We start from the raw sequence: 20,169 nt of genomic DNA, 5'->3' as shown, positions 1-20,169 counted from the left end.
ATCACACTGTGTGAATATCTGTTTCACCTCACCTGCCTACAGCACCTTCTGATTAGTTTAATAAGGAGATAAATGGCAAATAGCTAGGCAGGAGAAGATAGTTGGGATTTCTGGGGAGAGAGAGGAACTCAGGGAAAGAATCTGAGAGCTGGTGTGGAGGAAATTGGACATACTGTTCTGAAGAGAGGCAATGAGTCTCGTGTCAGAACACACACACACACACACACACACACACACACACACACGGTAGTTTGGTAGTTTAAGTTTTAAGAGCTCATTGGGAACAAGCCTATGATAAGATCAAACTTTCAAACTTAATAAAATTCCCCATGTCATTATTTGGAAGCTGGTGGTACAAAAAAAAGTGATTACACAGAGAGAGATATTTTAACAATACAGTTTGTCTTAGTTGCTAAAATTTACACTGTGCACTACTATTTACTCTCAGCGAAATATTTGTTTTACGGTAAATGATTTCAGGGTTCTTAGGCTTATGTGTTTGCCTTGCTCATGTAAATGACTCCTTTAAGGACAAGGGAATTGTGTAGCCTGTAGATCAGGCTGGCCTCAAACTCACAGAGATCCACCTGTCTCTGCCTCCTGAGTGCTGAGATTAAAGCTGTGCACCACCACCGCCTGGCTACAAATTTTAGTGTGTGTGTGTTGGGAGGAGGATGTGCTTGTGAGTACAGGTTCCACAGAGGCCAGAAGATACGCTGAAGCTGGAGATACAGGTGGTTCTGAACCCCTAGACATGGGTGATAGGAACCAGACTTGGGTCCTTTGCAAGAGCAGTATGTGCTTTTAGCCCCAGGGCTTACTCTGCAGCCTAACTTCTTGTAAATCGATACTTTATTGTAACAGTTACATATTAGAGAGGAACGGGTTCCAGAGAGAAAGGGGATTGGGCCGGCAGCAGGGGGGCTTTTGTCATGCTGGCTCTGAAGGCGAGCTTCCGCCTGCCCAGGGAGAGTAGGGAGAAAGAGGTGGGGCGCTGGGGTTTGACTTTGGGTTGTGTGAGGATTTAATGGATTGTGACATGGGTATGGGAACACCCGATGTTGATATTTCTCAAGAAGGGAATTTGGAGTGCTAACAAATGTGGGAAGAACACAAGAATGCCAGCAACCCCCGATTTCTAGAGAATAATGTTTCTCCACACCCTAGACATTTTTATGAAGACAACTTTGTTGTGTTTTATACAACCTTGAACGTGCTGACTGTGGCACAGCATTCCCTGCTGACGAGTATTATCAAAGGAGGTGAAATAAACTCAAGTGCCGGCTGGCTAGAGTCCCCTGGTTTCCCTCTTTAGCATCAACCAGGAGAGGCACCTGGGCACAAGAATGGCTGCTACTCCCCACCTAGACCTAATTCTATTGTGGCAGGTGTTTGGGAAGTCCCACAGACGTTTCTAAATAAGGGATGTCTAAAAAACAATGGGCCTAGTTAGTATGTCCCCTAAAAGCCCCGCCCGCTATGGTCTGTCTCTGCTTATGGCATTGCTATCTGGAGTGGTGGTGGTGGTCTTGGCTTTTGGCACAGCAGAGCGGAGACAGTTTGATGTTGGGTGTGGCCTGTCAGCTCATCACAGAAAGCAGCTGTGACAGAAAGAGGCTACAGGGGATCTGGGTTCTAACAAACACAATGGTGACTCTTGGTTTCCCATTGTCGAGGAATATTAATTTAAGATGTGTTATGCTGTGGTTAATGTTGTGCTGTGGAATATTTGTTTAATGATGCAAAGATGTGTTGCATTCTTTTATGTTGCATTTGTTTAACTCTATGAAGCTGTGTTACTTTGCCTGTCTAAAACACCTGATTGGTCTAATAAAGAGCTAAATAGCCAATAGGTGGACTAGAGAGAGAGACTAGTTGGGGCTGGCATGCAAAGAATAAATGGGTGGAGAACTCTGGGCTCAGAAGAAAGGGGGAGAGGAAGAGCAGGAACAAGGAAAGGAGAGGATACCAGAGGCCAGCCACGTGTAAAATACTGACCCTGTGGTGTGGAGCCAAGAGACCTAGATAAGAAGCACCTAACAATGGAGAACGTCATGGGAAGAGGTATTTTGCAGTTCATCAAACTTTGATTCTTACAACCCTGCAAGTGACAGTGTAGTGGGAAAATCACTTTGTCCACACCTGTGGCAATGACTGCGCCCATTGGGGTGGGGACAGGGGGAACTGGGTCTGGGGAAGGGGCTCCGGAGCGCTCTTGCTTGCAGGACAGGGACAGGAGAGCATCCGGAGGCATCCTTGGGACCAGGAAGCTGCTGGTGTTCACCTGTCTCTGTTGTAAGTTATTTCTTCCTGAATAAACTCTATTCAGCCTATCTGTTTTTCCTGATCCTTATTAAACCACAATAACATAGTCTGCCAGTTGCTGGGCGTGGTGGTGCAGGCCTGTGATCTTGGTTGGTTTCAGGAGAGCTGAGGTTGGAGACTTAAAAGTTCCAGGCCAGCATGGCCTACATTGAAAGACCCTGTCTGAAAATTAAAAAGGAGCCGGGGATGTAGCTGAGTGAATAGACCACTTGCCCAGCACAAGGGAGGCTATGTGGCCCGTTCACCGTGCATCAAAACCACAAACTTTTGTAAATAAGGACATTGGGACCCAGTGTGTTCAGACACTATGATCACAAAACCATTCAGTGTGGAGGAGTGGAAACATCAGTCTCTGCAAAAAACAAACAACACAAGGGCAAAGGGAATGGTTGAGGAAAAAGTAGAAAATAGTTTGTTAGGTTGGAGCTTCTGCCTTGCCCCTGAACAGTCTGGAAAAACCCAGTCCCACACTCTTGGAAGCTACTGCAACCCCCTCCCCCAGAAGTTGCCAGCAGTCCAAGTCCCTGGCTAAGTGTTCAGCTTTTGACAAGCTTGTGGTGGGCACATCACCCTGGCCTGCAACCTATATACAATCTCCCTGTTTTAGTCTGGGTGTACGGACTCTCGGCCTCCCTTTCTGGGACCTGAGAAACCCGCCTGGGAGTTGCTTTGCTCAATACGCCTGGTATGCTTATTCAGTTCAGCTTGATCTGGCTTGCTGCATCGGCAGAGAGATATATCCCTGGGGGCCAGAAACCCTACTAAAATCAAAGAGACAGGCAGATGGAGGGAGGCAGCAACGGATACTCCTGAAGAGACATTTTCCAGCACATCTGCATCATAGCACATTCAGAAACTCGAAGAAGTATCTCTCTGGAGATGAAGGTCAGGCTGCAGCTAAGACGGGTACATGCTTAAGAAGCATTAAGACCCGACATCTCCTTCCTGGTTGCCTATAGTCCCTTTTGCCTCTGTTCAATCCACTTAGAAGACTTGGGGAGAGCAAAACCAGCAGGGAGAGTTTAGCAAAAAGGGGCTGGCATGGGACGCCAGAAGTGTAACCCAACAGACACAGAGCAAGTGCCTCATGCAAAAGAGAACTCAGCAGAACACCACAGTGCATGTAGACATTCCTTCCCCCTCATGTCCTGCTTACTTCCTCCACTCCCATGGCTGGCGGCTGGCAGACTTTGAGAGCAAGGTAGGGTATGAAGCTCTGGGAAGCTTCTAATGCACGCACTGTAGCCGTGCAGTATCCAGTATGCGTGTCGTTCCCAAAGGCCCGGATTACAACACTTCCTCTCTGAAACTGAACCAGCTTGTGACAAATGGCCCAGAGCCCCAGTGATGGCAGCATTTCACAAAGTCCCTGCTAGAAACATAGCACCTTGTCTAGCAGTTGGAAGGCCCGGAGAAGTCTCTACTATGAAAGAGACAAACACAGTCAGCACAGTATATACAGGGCCTCTCAGCCATGGGCTTTTTTTTTTGAGACAGGGTTTCTCTTGTGTAGCTCTGTAGATCAGCCTGCCTCTGCCTCCCCAGTGCTGGGATTAAAGGCTTGAACTACTACTGCCAGAAAAGTCTTCTTAACATGCACAGAATATTTGGGTGGTTATTCCTAAACAATACCACAGATATCCACATGTATGTAGGTTGTAGTAGTTAATGAGTGATCCTAGAGAAGACACAGTGTATAGGAGGAAGCTGGGGTCTTCACTCAGTGTAGACTACTTGGCCCTCTGTTAAACCCAGTGAAGGAACACACCCTTCTGGTGCTGGCTTACAGGTGGTGTGGCCTGAAGCAGGCGCTGGGAACTCTTTAGCTGGCGATCCACGACCCCATCCCCCCCAATGAATCTTTATAAAATAGTTTTGGTCACTGTCTTACAATAGTGAACAATTCAGACGCACCCCGTTCACATTTTTCTACCTCTTTGGGTGTCTCAAAAGATCTGTAACTTTTCTGTATTCTCATCTTCCCTGTTATTTTGTGAGAACTAACTACAAGCCTTAGCTGCTAGCACAGTTTTAATAGAAACAAAGTTCCCGTCCTCAGGAAACACGTTCTATGTGAGAAATAAAAATTTTTTCAATCCCTTTAATCCCAGCACTCAGGAGGCACGGGCAAGTGGGACTCTGGGAGTTCAAGGCCAGCTTGGTCTACAGAGGTAGTTCCAGGACAGCCAGGGCTACACAGGGGAACCCCATCTGGAAAACCAGAAACAAAATTTTAAATAATCAACACGAAGTCTGAAGATGTCGCTCAATGATAGACTGCCAATTTACGGGGACCTAGCTGCCAGGTTCTCCCAGCACCCCTCAGTCCCCTCCTGGCTGGGATACCCCGCCCCTTACCCTAAACTTCTCCAGCCCAGGGCCTGCCCTCCCCCAGTGTAACCCAGCCACTCTGGTCACCCGGTCCAGTTGTCATCCTTCACCCCCGCCCTCTCCTCACACGGACCAGCCCAGGCTCGTGTTCTCTGAGGACTCTCCCTCGTAGCTACAATAAACCGCCTCCTCCACCAAACCTAGAAGCAGGCACGTCCTTCCTTTTAGTTAACTAAGGGCCCGGGTCCTCCCCCAGCCCCACCCACACGCACATAAAGTCTGGACTGAGGTCCGGCTTAATAAGGAACACTGGGAACATCTGCGTTCGGAGGAACTTTGCTAGCTCGGTGTGGACGTTTCCTTTTTCTTCCCCCGAGCAAGCCCTCCCGCTCTGTGCGATGACGTACTCCTCCGGCTGGCACCACCACCACGGCAGGTCGCCTCCCACCGGAAGCCCCGCCCCTCCCCTTCACCCTGGAGTCACCTTTCAGAGTCTTCCGGGAAGCTGCGCTGGGAGGGGCGGGCGGCAAAGCCCTCAGGCTCCGCCCTTCTCCGGGCCCCTTCCACCGCCAGGACCGTACCGGAGGGGAGGGAAATGGAGAGTGGCTTCCGGTCTCGCGGTGGGCTGTCATCCCGCGAGAAGAGAGGACGCCCGTCTATTCGGGTATGGCGACCTAGGTGAGGGAGGGGGCGTGGCCGGAGCACGGAGTCCCGAGAGCAGGGGGCGTGGCCCCGCGCCCCGGGCGTGCGCATGCGCGCTCGCGGCCGGGCGGCGGGCGGGGCGGGGCTGAGGGGAGGGGGCGGCGGCGGCGGCGGCGGCGTTGTCGTCTCCGCGGCGCGGACGGTGCGTGGTGGCGCGGGTGGCCGTGGGGGAGTAGCCGGGGCGGCCGGCCCAGGCCGGTTCTCACCGCGGCTCGGGGCGGAGCCGGGGCGCGCGCCGCCAGGCAGGCCGGGCCGTGCCCGTGTCGCCCGGGCGACGAGGGCCGCCTGGTGCCGGCCGGTCCCCGCTCGGCCGCGCTCCTCCGGGCCGGGGTCGCAGCGTGCAGGGCGAGGCCGGGCCCGGGGCTTGCGAAGCCCGCCGGGTGAGGGCTGCTCGGCGGCTGCTGAGCGGCGCTGAAAGCCGGGGTCTCCGGGCTTGTTTCTCGGGGTGAGCGGGTTGGAGGAACCCAGAGTCGGGGCAGGTGCGGATCTCCGTGCGCCCGCAGCCGCAGCCGCGCTTAACGTGAGGTCTGATTGCACAAAGCTGGCCTTTGGCATTTGCATGCCGTGGACTCGGAGGGGTCCCGCCTCCAGAGTCGAAGTCTGTCTTTCACCCAGAACTTAGGTAGTCCTGCAGACACTGCTGTGCCAAGACCCTGTCCTCCGCCTCAGGCCAGCCCTCTCTTCACAGGCATCATGGTTATGAAAACCGCGGTAGATGACGATTCGGGATGGGAGCTCGGTGTCCCTGAGAAAATGGAAAAAAGTAACACAAGTTGGGTGGACATAACCCAGGATTTTGAAGATGCTTGTCGAGGTAAGTTTGAACTTTTGGAGTATTGATTCAGAAATCTAGGGCAGGATAAAGTAAAGTCACGTTTGTGTTTTCTTCACTTACCCTGATTTAACAAAACAAAACAACTTCTTAATCAAATGTGTGGCCGTTTTGTTTGTTTCTGAGAAAGTCTCTTGTAGCCCAGACTGACAGTGAAGTCTACTGTGGAGATGACCTTGAATCCCTGCTCCTCTTGAGTGCTGAGATTAAAATCCAGCCACGATGCAGGCTCACTTAGTTAATCACACTTTACTCTGCTCTCTGACTTTGTTTGGTTGAAAGGCAGTGTGTATCTGGTAAGACATTAGATACAGATGTTGAGGCTTTTTTAAAAGTTCCTTATTTAGGTACCTGTACGCTCATATGTATACGTATGTGTGAGGGTGTGCGTGTGGATGCCAGAATAAAGTATTGGATCCCTTGGGGATGTGGTTGAGGCCTTTTCTGGAATCCTGGCTGTTGCTGGGACTCAAACTCTCTGATCCTCCTCTTGGTTTTTTGCACCAAATGATTTTAACCACTGAGCCACGTTTCCCCCTAAATTCTTCTAACTTTAAGAGGTTAGATAACACATGACAGCCAGGCATGGAAGCACACACACCTTTGTTTGACCCCAGCCATCTGAGGTCAAAGCCAGCCTGGTCAGTATAGTTGGAGACCAGCTAGGACTACAGAGTGAGACAGTATCTCACCAGAAAAAGAAAAAGCTAACAGGACAGTGCTGTGCATCTGTGGAAGCACTTGCTGTATTGGGCAAAGGACTTGTTGCGTGTCTGAGGTTTTAAAAATGATGACTCCTGTTATTCCCTACTGGAGTAGAATGAAGTCCAGACTCTTGTCTCAGGGTCTCCTCTGCTCTGGGCCCTGCTTAGTTCCCTAGCCTTCCCAGCCACTCTTATCCCATTGAACACCCAGCTGCCTTGCCAGAGCTCTGTGGATTTTGTTTACACTATCTTAAGTTTCTTTGCATCAGGCTGTCAGTTAGTTGAGTCAGTTTTGTGTTACGGTAAGCAGATCAGCTGAGTTTATCTCAAAGCAATCACCAGGTTTTGCTTTCTTCCGTGTATAGTCTTTCAAAAATCATAATTGTAGTTATTTGTCGGTTATTGTCAGCCCTACCTACCATGATGTAAGTTTGATAAGGGCAGAGATAATGTATATAGCCCTAGACTATAGAGCGGTGTGTGGCACATAGTAGGTCCAGTGTTTGGGGTAAGTGGGTTCAGTGGCATGTACCTGTAGTCCCAGCTACTCAGATGTTGAAGCCCAGGAGTTCAAGGTCAATCCTTGAATCAATGTAGAAACTCCCCTCTACAATAAATAGTCACCTCTTCCAAGCAGTGTGTGTAAGCAAGTGATCTTAAACATGAGCGTGTTTGTTGTTTAAGGGAGCTGATGGAGAATGGGAGGAAGGGGCAGACAGCAGGGAGAGATCTTGGTAGTGAGGAAGGGCGTAGAGATGTACTGGTGCTAGGATGGGGGAAAATACACACGAAAGGCAGGTTAAAATGAAGATAAAGGTAGAAGTGCAAGCGGGTTGGTTAAGGGATTCGTTTGTGATCCTGTTTCCCAGAGTTAGTTAGGCCTTGGTTTTGAGTATTGCTTTGAAGGGGAGCAGTGAGGCCTTGGCGGAGCCCCAGAAATGAAGGGAGCCAGCTAAGCCTAAGCCAGAAGACAGGTCATGTGCCACCCTTTACTGCCTGAACTGCATGTACAGTTAAAAGCCTTTCCGCTTGAGTGCAGGGGAGCCCCCATAAGTCTACTGCTGCAGGGCTTCCAGAAGGAGACACTTATGTTATGTGGTAGAGTTTGTGCTCCAAAGTTTGTGTGATTAAAGGTTCACATGTTTCATTGTGTAGTTTTTGTTTTGTTTTGTTTTTAAAAGTAATCTGTGTAAGAGGGCTACTCTCATGAACCTAAGTGGGAAACTTGTATCTCAAATAACCCTAGATTGAGGTAAACCATTTGAGCCAGAGTTCATTGAGAGTTTTGTGTTTTTGGTGGTACCAAATAATTCTGCTTGGTTACAGAACAGTTTTTAGCGAGACTCTTCGGTGCCATTGGCTTTGTTTATTGGTTTGAGCTTGTTTTATTGGCGGTGGTACGGGTTTTGAGCCTGAGATCGGCATGTAGTCTCCTTGACGTCCATTTTTAATTCACTAATTTAAAAGTTGGCATGCAGAACAATGTTTCCTTACCCTGTTTCATACATACTCAGTTAACATCACCCCTTAGCCCCCCGTCCCTGCCTCCACTTAGGTCCTGTTACCCCACAGCTCCTCCTTTAAAGACTTTCTGCCCTTCCCAGGACCCCTTTCCATGATCTCCATGTGCTTCCCCTGAAACACACATGTTAAAACTGGAAGCCAGGATCCCCGTGTGAGACAGTACATGTGGTGGTGTCTCTCTGAACCGGTGTTTCATCGTTTGTTCTTGTGTTAGTGGCTTCTAGGCTGGTGCCGTTTCCCGCTGTTGTGCCTAGAGCAGCAGTAATGTGATGGAGGTGTCTCTGTGGTGAGATTTAGAGTCCTTTGGGTTTGTGCCCGGATGCCGAGCATAAGGGTAGTGTGCTAGCCCTAGCTCACCCCCTCCCTCCCTCTCTCGTTTGTTTGTTGGGATCTTCCACATCGGTTTCCATGTCGGTGTGCCAGGTTTCACTCCCACAGACCGAAAAGTAAGGATTTCCTTACATCCTCAACAGCATTTGTTACTGTTTATTTTCAATACTCAGTTCTGCCAGTACTTGTAAGGAGTAAGGTCGTTGTGTCGTGTCCCTCCCTCCTCGTCCCCCGCCAGCCTGGGCCCAGAGCCGCCGCGCCAGCCCCAATTATCACACCAAGACTGGAGACTGTATTAGATATGATGCTGTTGGCCAGTTACTAGTTTCTTATCAGCTAGCTCTTAATTACTAACCCATTTCTATGTATTTCCACGTGGTCTCATCTTACCAGGGAGTGAGGCCGGCGTCTGGTCTCCCCAGTCTCTCCATGCTGACCCCTCCTCACTACTTCCTCAAATCCTCCTCGTCTCCTAGCCCCGCCTATCTTCTATTCCTATTGGCCAACAGTGCTTTATTCATTAACCAGTATGAGAAACATATACAGAATGACATCTCCCATCAAGTACTGTTACTGAATAAGTTGTCTTTTCTGGTATATGTGTTTGATTCCTAAGTTCAAAAATTAGGTAACCATAGCTGTGTGGGTTCACTTCTGGGCCCTTTGTTCCGTCCTGTTGGTCAGAATGTCGGTTTTCTGCTGTTACTGTGCTGTCTTTTGCAGTGTGGCTATGTAGTGGAGTTTATGGACAGGCATTGTAATGTCTCCAGCATTGTTTTTTCGATGAGTTTGGAAATTTAATGAGGATTGTGTTGTAGATTACTTTCAGAAATGTTACTTTCACAATAATTAATTTTAGTAGATGTGCTGGTTACTTTTTGTCAACTTGACCCAAACCTAAATTTGCCCAGGAAGAGGAAATATCAATTGAAGAATTGGCTCCATCAGATTGTCCTGTGGAGAAGTCTGTGAGGCATTTTTCTATGTTAATGAATGATGTGGATTGGCCCAGCAGTGTGGGCGGAGCCACCCCGCAGATGTGCACGAGCTGTGGAAGAAAGCAGGCTGAGCAAGCCATGAGGACCAGGCCAGCAGGCAGCATTCCTTTCTGGCCCCTGCCCAGAGAGCTTCGGATCCTTGTTTTTATCACAGCAACAGAAAGCACACTAGGGCAGTAAGCCATGCACATCTAGAAATTAATCCATTCTGTTTGCTTTGTTTGAGGAGGGTATTTCCTGCCTAGTGGTTTGGTTTCGTTTGGTTTTATGAGCAGAGTTTCTCTGTATAGCCCTGGCTGGCCTGGAGATCTGCCTGCCTCTTCCTCCCAGTGCTAGGATTAAAGTCTTACACCACCATGCCCATGGTTCGCGTACCCTGTTGTGATTTCCTCCCTGATCCTCTCAGCGACTTACTGCTGCTGGAACAGTGTGCTGTGTTCGTATATTGTGGGGGATCTACCTTGTGTTTATTTTATCCTACCTTGGTCTGGTGCTAAGATTTGTTGGCTTGAACCAAAGTAGAATCACCTGAGAAGAGGGACTGCTCTGGATTGGCGGTCGGGTACATCTGCGGGGCAGTTTCTTACCAAGTGCTTGGAGTAGGAGGGGCCTAGCTCCGTGAGGGCAGTTGCATCTCTAGGCAGCTGGGCCTGGGCTGTATAAGTAGCTGTGAGACAAATTTAAAAAGAAGGATGTTTTTTCTTGTAATTGTTTTGTTTTTTTGTGGCTTATGTTGCTATGATAAAACAATATCACCAAAAAAAAAAAAAAAAAAAAAAAAAACAAAACCAACTTTGGTGGGTAAGGGTTAATATTGCCTCACAAACTATGATTTATCACAGAGGGGAGTTGCAGGCGAGAACCTGGAGGTAGGAACTGATTGTGAAACCATGGATGAGTGCTGAGGTCAGGGTTTCTCAGTGTGGCCCTGGCTGTCCTGTAATTTGTTCTGTAGACCAGGCTGGCCTGGAACTCAGCTCACCTGCCCCTGCATCTGGAGTGTTGGGATTTAAGGCGAGCACCTTTGCCTTTTTAACAGCACCCAGCAGCACTTGTACAGGGGTGGCACTGCCCAGAGTGAGCATTTCTGCAGGCGTTGAATGGGAATGGCACCTGTAGGCTGGTGTATTTAAATGTTTGGTTCCAGTCGAGGATGGTTTAGGAGGGCGGGTGTGACCTTGAAGCGGTGTCTGTACCACGGGTGGACTTGGAGGGAAATGCTCAGCTTCTCTTCAGCACCTCGCCACGTTTCCCACCACCATGCAAACTCTGACTCTCTAACTCTCTGCAGCTGAAGTTCCCAGAGTTCCCAGATAAATGCTTCCTTTCATAAGCTGCTTTGGCTGTGAGGCCTGCTAACTAGGTTAATGTTTGACACAAGCTAGATTGGTCTGAGGGGAGGGAATCTCAATTTAGAAAAGGTCTCCATAAGACCAGGCTGTAAGGCATTTTCTTAATTAGTGATTAATGGGGAAGGCCCCAGCTGGTTGTGGGTGGTACCGTCCCTGGGCTGGTGGTCCTGCATGCTATAAGAAAGCAGGCTGAGCAAGCCAGTAAGCAGCACCCCATGACTCTACGTCAGCTCCTGCCTCCGGTTCCTACCGTGTTTGAGTTCCTGTCCTGACTGCTTTTGATGACACTTACATACAAGTGTGAGTGAAATAAACCCTGTCCTCTACAAGTTACTTTTAGTAATGGTGTTTCCTCAAAGCAATAGTAACCCTAACTCGTAGTCCACTGTCTCTTCACAGAAATACAGAAGTAGAACAGTAGGGAGGATAGGGTTTCTGATCTTACCTGCTGGTCTCTCTCTTTACTAACTGAGCCATCTCACGGGCTTTTTCTTTTTAACCATTAGGATCCTTTTTAAATGATATGTTTTTATAATGTGTTTTTTCTCCTATGCTCATAAAACATAGATTTGGTCTTTCATAATGTCACTTAACCTAAGAATAACCGATTGTGTGTTATTGAAAGGTGAGTTTATTCCTGTTATTTTGTTTTTTGTTTTTTACTCTGTATGTTTGTTTTGGTTGTGAGCCTAGCTTCTAATGGCTGAGCCATCTCTCCAGCCCCTGTTTTTTTTTTTTGTTTGTTTATGTTTTTGAGATAATGTTTCTCTGTGTAGCTCTGGCTGTGAGCGGTGTTACCCAGAGAGGGCATACAGGATGTCTCAGGTGTCCTTGAGACTGACGACCACAGCCCTTCAAGGGGTGGGAAAAGTGAGTTCCCAGGATCCAAAACCGCAGCTCCCAGAAGCCTCAGCCCCAGATCATTACTGGCCTTGCTGAGCGCTGTCCTGACTTTAGACAGGACACTAAGTTCCTTCTTGTGTATCAGGGCTTCAGGAAAAGTCCTGGGACTGGACTGGCCCTCAGCTCACATGGCAGGGGTGCAGGTAGATTAATAGAGAATAAGAAATGAGGGTGTTTCCGGAGTGGGTTGCTGGCACGGCTGTGCTCATCCGAAAGCTGAAGCCCTAGCCGGCCGGCCCCGCCTGTGCCCTGCGATGAGACAGTGTCTCTGCAGCCTTTTTGTTCTCTGTGGTCTCGGGGTGTGGGAGAGGGGAGCTTGCCGGCTCTTTCCTGGTAGCTCCCCCCCCCACACACACACACAGTCCACCTTGGCCTGTGATGACATGTTCTGCCGTTGGATTCTGTCTGATGATAATCTGAGCATTGAAATCACGGAGGTGGCTTTAGAAGTGGTTTGCAGTGATTGTGTGAAGGTCAGGGTTAGGATGATCTCTGGTTCACTTTCAGACTCAAGTCTGAGGACTGTGTCACCTTCATCCACCCGTGTGTTCCTTACAACTGACCTTCTTCTTCAGCTCCTGCACACTGTTTGCATTTATAGTTTTCTCAAAGTGTTTTGTACATTTAAGTAACGTCGAATCTTTAAATGTGATTTAACATTGTTCCTGTAACAAGGAAGACTAGATGATGACCTCTGTGGTTTAAAGACAACCGGAGAGGGAGCAGTTGTTTCTGTGGAAAAGTCGAGAACTGCATTAGTAACGTTAAAAATGATTTTTAAGTTTGTAATTCTTACTGGAACACTGAGATGGCCATTCGCTTGTTAATTTTCACTCCTGTTTCCCTCTCTTCACCTACTTTATAATATTCTGAAAAGCACCACTATAACTGAATAGATAACCAGTCCTGAGAAAATGCATTTTAAAGCAATCAAGCGTGTTTTCTCTAGCTGTGGTATTCAGTAACTTTTCACTCTGATTCTTTTAGAACTGAAGTTGGGAGAACTGCTTCATGACAAGCTGTGAGTATCCCTGGCCTTTGAAACAGTGTAATACTTGAAACTTTTTTTTTCTCATGTAGAATATTCCTTGAAGTCCAAGTCAGTTTATGCTTCAAAGCTGTAAAAATGAGTTACAAATACAATTTCAACTCGGGTGAGCTATCTCGAGTGGTTGGCCTGGTTAAGAGGGGAACATGGCCCTCTGGGATCCTTTTCATGAACGTGGCCATAGTGAGCGTGGGGTATCTTGAAGAAAACTATCAGTTGTATGTCTGGTGTGGTAGCTTTATTGTTGACTAAGAAACAGAAAGAAGTACTGGCTACTCACTGTAGTCAGGCTGCTTCAGGGTTAGGACTACAAAATCTTGAGTTAGTAAGTAGATAAAATTAGAACTGTCTGATTGGCTGGAGGAACAGGAAGAGGCGGAAAATTTGCTCTTGAACCTTAGCGTGTAAAGAATAATGTAGACAACTTTCAAAACACCTGGCCGGATCCAAGTTGCATATATGGTAAGTTAGCCTGAGAACAGGGTGAATTTCCAGCAGCTTCCCAGGTGAGACAAGTAGCTAATCTAATTGGGAACTGTCTTAGGTCTTCAGGTTTTTATTGCTGTGAAAAGGCACCATGACCATGGCAGCTCTTACAAGCAGAACATTTGATTGTGGTGGCTCACTTACATTTTCAGAGGTTCAGTCCGTTATCATGAAGGGGAGCATGGCAGCATGCAGGCAGACGTGCTGGCTACATCTTGGTTTGCAGACAGCAAGTCGACTGAGGTACTGGGCAGAATCCTGAGCGTAGAAAACCCAAAGCCGGCCCGGGCCCCACAGTGACACACTTCCTCCGACAAGGCCACACCCACTCCAGGAAAGCCACACCTCCTAATATGCCACTCCCTGTGAGATTATAGGGGCCAGTTACATTCAGACCACAAGAATTTAGAACATTTCTGCAGTTGCTTTTCCTTTACAGCTTATAGATAACAGAGAAGGGGTTTGTTTGCTTGTTTTGCAGATTTAGAACTTAAATGTGATTTATATTTTTGAATTGTATGAATACATTTGGATTTCCCCTTGTGATGAGTGTTTTTTCTCATCAGTGTTTACTGGGGTTTCCAGTGGAGTGAATTCCTTCTGCTTAAATCCCATAGAGTCTGGGTGTGGACTGCTCATAGAGTTTTCCATGAGTCTGTGTATTCCAGAGTGTTTTCTATTGTCTCGTCGATGGGGCTTAGGTCAAAGTCACCTGCTGGGTGAGAGTTGTCTTTCTCCACTGTGCACAGATGGCCATAGAGTGTCTTAACCTCAGCATCACACTGACGCACGGCACGAAGTCTGTCTCCATGGAGTTTACTTTGCTCCTTAGAGCTGGGGATTGAACCCGGTCATTTCATGTGCTGGGCAAGCTTTTCACCACTGAGTTACAGCACCCGTCCTTAAAGCTCTTTTCTACATTTTTGTGTTGGCCTTTAGTATGTGTGCTGCCGAAGCAAGCCCTGTTATGATTTTATTTAAGAAAAGTGATGTAGAGTCGTGGGGTAGTCATCCGTAGTTGGGTCAGTCAGGCCTTTAGTTAGATCTTTCCTATGCTCTCTCTTGGGGCATATCTTCCATTCTTTCTAGTCAGTTTTCAGTGTGTGGTAACTATTTTCCATGGTGAACAATCAGAATTTCTGGATTGTTTTGCATTATATAATTGACAAAATGTTGGATTTTGTAAATCAATGATCGTGTCATTAAGATACGAAGAAAATGAAGCTACATTTGGGGAGATGTCTGATAAAGTGTTTGCCTTGTAAACATGTGGACCTGAGTTTAATCTCTAGAACCCTGTAAAATCCCAGACAAGAGGGTCACTGAATCATTGCTAGCCAGACAGCCAACTTAATTGGTGAGCTCCATGCCAATAAGAGAGTCATGTTAAAGGATGGCACCTGAGCCTATCTTCCAGCTTACTTGCACGGATGCACATACATGCACACATGTACACATGTGTACCCAAGCACTCATACATACAAAAAAAGATACATGGAAAGTGAGAAAAGATTACATATGATAGCATTATTCTGAAAGTTAAAGAAAATGACTTAAGGAATGTGAAGTCATTGGACAGGAGTTGATCTTTCTTCCAGAGCTGCTGATCCACTTCCTGTTGAAGGGAGTGTAGGGAGTTTTCATTCTTTCCTCCTCAGAACAGGGAGGTAGGGAGCACATGCGTTTTTGTGCAAAATGATGATGAGTTGAAATAGAAATTTTAGCAAATTATATACATAACACAAATAAATACATGGAATGCTGTAGCTCTTAAAGTACCATGATAATTTTGTACCGTTGTAGAAATCTGGCTTCAAATACAGCTTCTGTGTTCATTTATTTGTAGATTTGGTCTTTTTGAAGCTATGTCTGCTATTGAAATGATGGATCCCAAGATGGATGCTGGTATGATTGGAAACCAAGTGAATCGGAAAGTTCTCAATTTTGAACAAGCTATCAAGGTAGTTATTGTGTTTTTCTATGTCCCTGACCTTTCTTTCTTCTTTGTATGTATTGTATGTATGTATGTGTGTATGTATGTTAAAATGTGCTCATCTAGGCAGTGGTGGCACACGCCTTTAATCCCACCACTCTGGAGGCAGAGGCAGGTGGATCTCTGTGAATTTAAGTCCAAACTGGTCTACAGAGTGAATTACCGACAGCCAGAGCTACACAGAGAAACCCTGTTTTGAAAAACAAAACAAAAGCCATGCTTAATAGTGAAATCACACAGTCTGTTCAACTGTATTAAAAACCTTTCAGACGCAAGAATTAGTGGAGCTTTAAAGCAGGCATGATGGTTCTTCCCTTGGGAGATGGAGGCAGAGGAATTGGGAGTTTAAGCTTGTCTCAGCTATATAATGATGTTGAGATCAATCTGGGCTTATGAAAATAGATATGTTAGTTATAATTTTAGTTATCAGTATCAATTAAAGCCTGAAAGGTCCTCATGAGCTTCTCTAAGTTGTCCAGTTGTGTATGCTGTGAATTAATTTCAAAGGTATTGAGTATTAAGTATGCTTAACGCAGAGATTACAACTCATGTCATTATTCACTGAGATGCTGGCGTAGGCGAATTGCTGTGAGTCCAAGCTATAGCGGGGCCATGTTTCAAAAAAGAAAAGAAGGAATTAAGTAAGCAAAAGTTGTTTTCAGTAGTAGGTAGCATATGACTGCCATCCCAACCTGGGCTGTGGAATTGGACTGTTCTCTATAAATACTCACTAATTTGGTGGTCTCCTCCTGCCATGTAGTGTGGTATTGAACCTGGGTGTGTCAGGTAAACACCTTGAACTGTTCCTCCTGACTCTACAAGTGATGGGCGTAGAGACCGGAGGCTCGCTGTGTAGAAAGGTTGGACTTTTTATCATAAATACCTTTATTGTTTGAAATTAGACTTGGATTTTTCTTTCTTCCTTTTTTATTTTTGTTTGTTTTGAGACAGGGTTTCTCTGTATTGCTTTGGAGCATGTCCTGGAACTCACTCTGTAGACCAGGCTGGCTTCAAACTGACAGAGATCCACCTGCCTCTGCCTCTCCAGTGCTGGGATTAAAGGCATGCACCACCAGTGGCTAGGCATAGACTTGGATTTTTCTAATTCAAGATTTAAAACATAAATCAATAAAGATTATTTAAGATAACGTGGATTCTTCAGTTTCCATTAAAGTTTAACAACGTGCCTCTATGTCACCTGGGGTGGTAGTGCAGGCCTGTCAGTCAGCTCTGCTCTTGTGAGGTTGAGGCAGGAGGATCAGGAGTCCCACGTCATCCTGGTCTCCACATGACTACCGAAGGCAGAACAAGAAACAGGGTTTTGTTCCTAAGAACAAAAATTAAGTTGGTATCTTGGTTTTATCAGATGTTAGTGTTTTCTTTGGATTATTTTTTTTAATAAATACCTAATTTTAAAATTACGTAATAACTTTTTAAAAAACTTTGTATGTTCCCTCCTTTTTAGGATGGCACCATTAAAATTAAAGATCTCACCTTGCCTGAATTGATAGGAATAATGGATACCTGTTTTTGCTGTTTGGTAAGATTTAAAACAAGACTGTTGGTTAATTAAACTGTGACTTACGCGAGTCTTTGGATTTCAGGTTTGTGCACCATATTGAGCATGAAACTGCAGTGTCAGGCCTCAGAAAGTGGGCAGGGTTCATCTTCCAGCTACCACCGATGTGGTCATGCGCTCTGTTAAACGGGCTCTTGGTTTCGGTGAAGATAAAATTACAGCCATTATCCAGAAATGCTGTTTTGTTTTCAAGTTATCAAGGGAAATCTGTGAGGTTCCATGAGATGAACACAGTTGGACGTGTGGCCTGGCTTGAAAGATTTCTTTATTGCCTTTTAGTAATACCCTCTTTCTAAAGGAATGGGAAAGGCCAGGGAAGATTGCTGGGAATGGATGTGCAGAGAAACAGTTCTGATAACTAGACAGTGGTTTTGTGATGGTGTTACAGGGACAGCGAGAGTTTAAGGAGTTGACCAGACTGTGGAAGGGTGGAAAGCTGAGCGGCAGCTGTGCAAGACTCTGGAGACTGTTTCCCAGAGTTGGGGCTTTCATCAAGAAAAATCTTGTGCAGAACCATTATTCTAAGCTCACACCTTAGTTACAACATTCCCTGTCCATTCTCACTTTGCCTCCTAGTAATGTGCTTTCCTCCAGCCTCATAGTTCTGGATGTTACGGTAAAATACATCATAAACCTCGGGAAACTTATTTAAATTTGTTGACTTTGCATACTTACGTAGGAGGAGGAAAATAACCTCTTTTCTAGAAGGATTAGAGAAACATGGGATGAAATGTGTAAAAATATCTAGCATAATTTTGGTGAGATGGCAGTTACTGCTGACTTGTTTGCTTTCCAGCCTCTGGTTTATGGAGAATAGGGTTGGATGTTTATCTTTGCTGTGGGAAGATCCTTCTTGTTGGAGTAGCAAATCTTATTTGGGAGGCAAGGGCACAGTTGTGTGGTTTATGTATAATCTAAAGGAGACGGTTCTGTTGTTGAGTCAGGGATGGGAGAAGCGACGTAAACCTGGTCAGTCTTAAGACTGACTTCCCGAGCCAGCCGTTTTTAGTGATTACAGTGTGGAATTCTTTGCTTTTGAATGCTGTATAGTTTCTCCACTTAGATGCTAAGATGCTGTAGACCGGATTGTTAGGTTTAAGGGTGCTTCTCATAGATGGCTAAGCACTTACAATGCAAGAGGAGTAATGTGTTTTGAAAATCTGAAATATGGAGCCCTTAGAGCATTTAGCTTTATGCCCAGGAAAGTTTCGTGTTCCAAAGCATTTTGTAGACTCAGCCAGTGAAAGCAAGTCCTGTCTTCCATGACATCCTCTTTAATTATCTTTTCAATCTCACGATTAATGATACTAATATGGGTCTAGAACTCTAACTCAGGTTAGACTTTGCAACCCTGTATACCACTGTAAGTGATTAATTCATTCCTTCTCTGTCTTTCACAGATCACATGGCTAGAAGGCCATTCCCTGGCCCAGACAGTGTTTACCTGTCTTTACATCCATAATCCAGACTTCATAGAAGATCCTGCCATGAAAGCTTTTGCTCTGGGAATCTTGAAAATCTGTGACATTGCAAGGGAGAAAGTGAACAAAGCTGCTGTTTTTGAAGAGGTAAACCCAGAGGCTCATTGGCCATCTTACGTTGTGCACACATGCTGTAGATGAACGATTCTGTGAAGCATGTATATGACGCATGCCTTTGTCCACGTGTATAGATAGCTAAGCAATAGTTAATTAAAAGCCTTCTGGCCTCATAACGGAAAGGTGTGGACAGGGTTGCCCATTGGGACCTCCATCTCCCCATAAACCACACAGAGACTTATTAATTAAAAATGGCCTTGAACTCACAGAGATCTGCCTGCCTCTGCCTCCCGAGTGCTGGGATTAAGGGAGTGCGCCACCAATGCCCAGCTACTAACTAGCTCTTGCAACTTAAATTTACCCATATTTATTCATTTATGTGCTGCCATGTGGTTCGTGGCTTGCTACCTCATTTTCTACACATCCTGCTCCCTCTGAATCTGGCTAGTTTCTCCACCCTTGTTCTTCCTATCATTCTCTCAGTCTGACTCTCCCTTCTAGCCTCTTACTGCCTAGCTACTGGCCAGTTCTCACTTCATTAAACCAATGAGAGAACATATCTTCACAGTGTGCAAACGGATTATTCCACAGCTCCTTGTTTTATAGTCTGTCTCTGCCCTGTAAAACTACCCCATGGAATAGATGCTGTTTCTTGTGTCTTAGCCCTGTTCAGCCTGCCCTGGATAGTGGGTACAGCATTATAGTGGCAGCGGTTTGCTTTTGTATCTCCTCTGGAGCCAGTGCCCCAACGACTAGGCTCCGTTCTTGTGAGTGATGCACACGTGTTGGACAGAGCCTGCCACGTTCCCCTCACAAAGCCTTCTTAAGGGCCATTGGCTAAAACGTCATAGGTTGTATGTCTTTTCAAAGTTGACCTGCTTAGTTTCCTAGGGAAGATTTAATAGGTAGGAGGTTTAAAAACCCACACTTCTCTTCTGAAAAGATAGGAAATCTGACTGCACGGACCCTGGATTCATTCATGGCCACCAAACAGTAGCTAGCTCATTCTAAATGAAGCAGATGGTTTCTGATTTTGCACAGTGAGCACTGCTCCCATGTATTTAGTAATTTGCCTTTTACATTTTGATCCCCGCTGTGGAGTAAGTCAGTCTTAGTTAGGGTTAGTATTGTGATTAAAAAGAAGAGGAGGAGGAAGAGGAAACGCTCCTTGAGAGGGAAAAGTTTACTTCTGTGCTTATTTCCCATGTCACACTTGATTACTGAGAGAAATCAGGGCAGGGACCTGGAGGCAGGAGCTGATGCAGAGAGAGGCCTTGGGGTGTACTGCTCACTGGCCTGCCCCTCCTGGCATGTTCAGCGTGCTGTCTCGTATGGTAGGACCACCTGCATTGGGTGGCACCACCCACTGTGGTTGGGCCTTCCCACATCGATCCTGAGGAAATTACTTGAGACTTGTCTACAGGCAAATGTTAGGGAGGCTTTTTCTTATTTGAGGGTTCCTCTTCCCAAGTAAGTTAAGTGGAGGATGAACTGGCCAGTACTGAGGAAATTCAGGGGAGGAAC

At 46.4% G+C, this 20,169-nt stretch overlaps 1 protein-coding gene across 2 annotated transcripts in view; it reads left to right on the top strand.

The window, feature by feature from the left end:
- The first annotated feature begins 5,455 nt into the window (after positions 1 to 5,455).
- The window catches only part of Naa35 (N-alpha-acetyltransferase 35, NatC auxiliary subunit), a 42,317-nt gene continuing 27,603 nt past the window's right edge, over positions 5,456 to 20,169 (top strand). Inside the window, exons 1-6 of one of the 2 annotated variants that reach the window (XM_051194160.1) lie at positions 5,456 to 5,500; positions 6,047 to 6,172; positions 12,989 to 13,022; positions 15,382 to 15,496; positions 16,994 to 17,068; positions 18,508 to 18,675. In XM_051194160.1, the coding sequence (XP_051050117.1) occupies positions 6,052 to 6,172; positions 12,989 to 13,022; positions 15,382 to 15,496; positions 16,994 to 17,068; positions 18,508 to 18,675 (513 nt within the window). In that variant the 5' untranslated portion in view covers positions 5,456 to 5,500; positions 6,047 to 6,051. Of the gene's footprint in view, positions 5,501 to 6,046; positions 6,173 to 12,988; positions 13,023 to 15,381; positions 15,497 to 16,993; positions 17,069 to 18,507; positions 18,676 to 20,169 lie in introns of those variants that run through there. The other variant, XM_051194161.1, reaches the window with a different exon arrangement.

The sequence above is a fragment of the Phodopus roborovskii genome, unplaced genomic scaffold, assembly GCF_943737965.1.
Source record: "Phodopus roborovskii unplaced genomic scaffold, PHOROB, whole genome shotgun sequence".
NCBI lineage: Eukaryota > Metazoa > Chordata > Mammalia > Rodentia > Cricetidae > Phodopus > Phodopus roborovskii.
The sequence above is the reverse complement of the archived record's forward strand: the minus strand, read 5'-3'. Positions and strand labels throughout refer to the sequence as shown.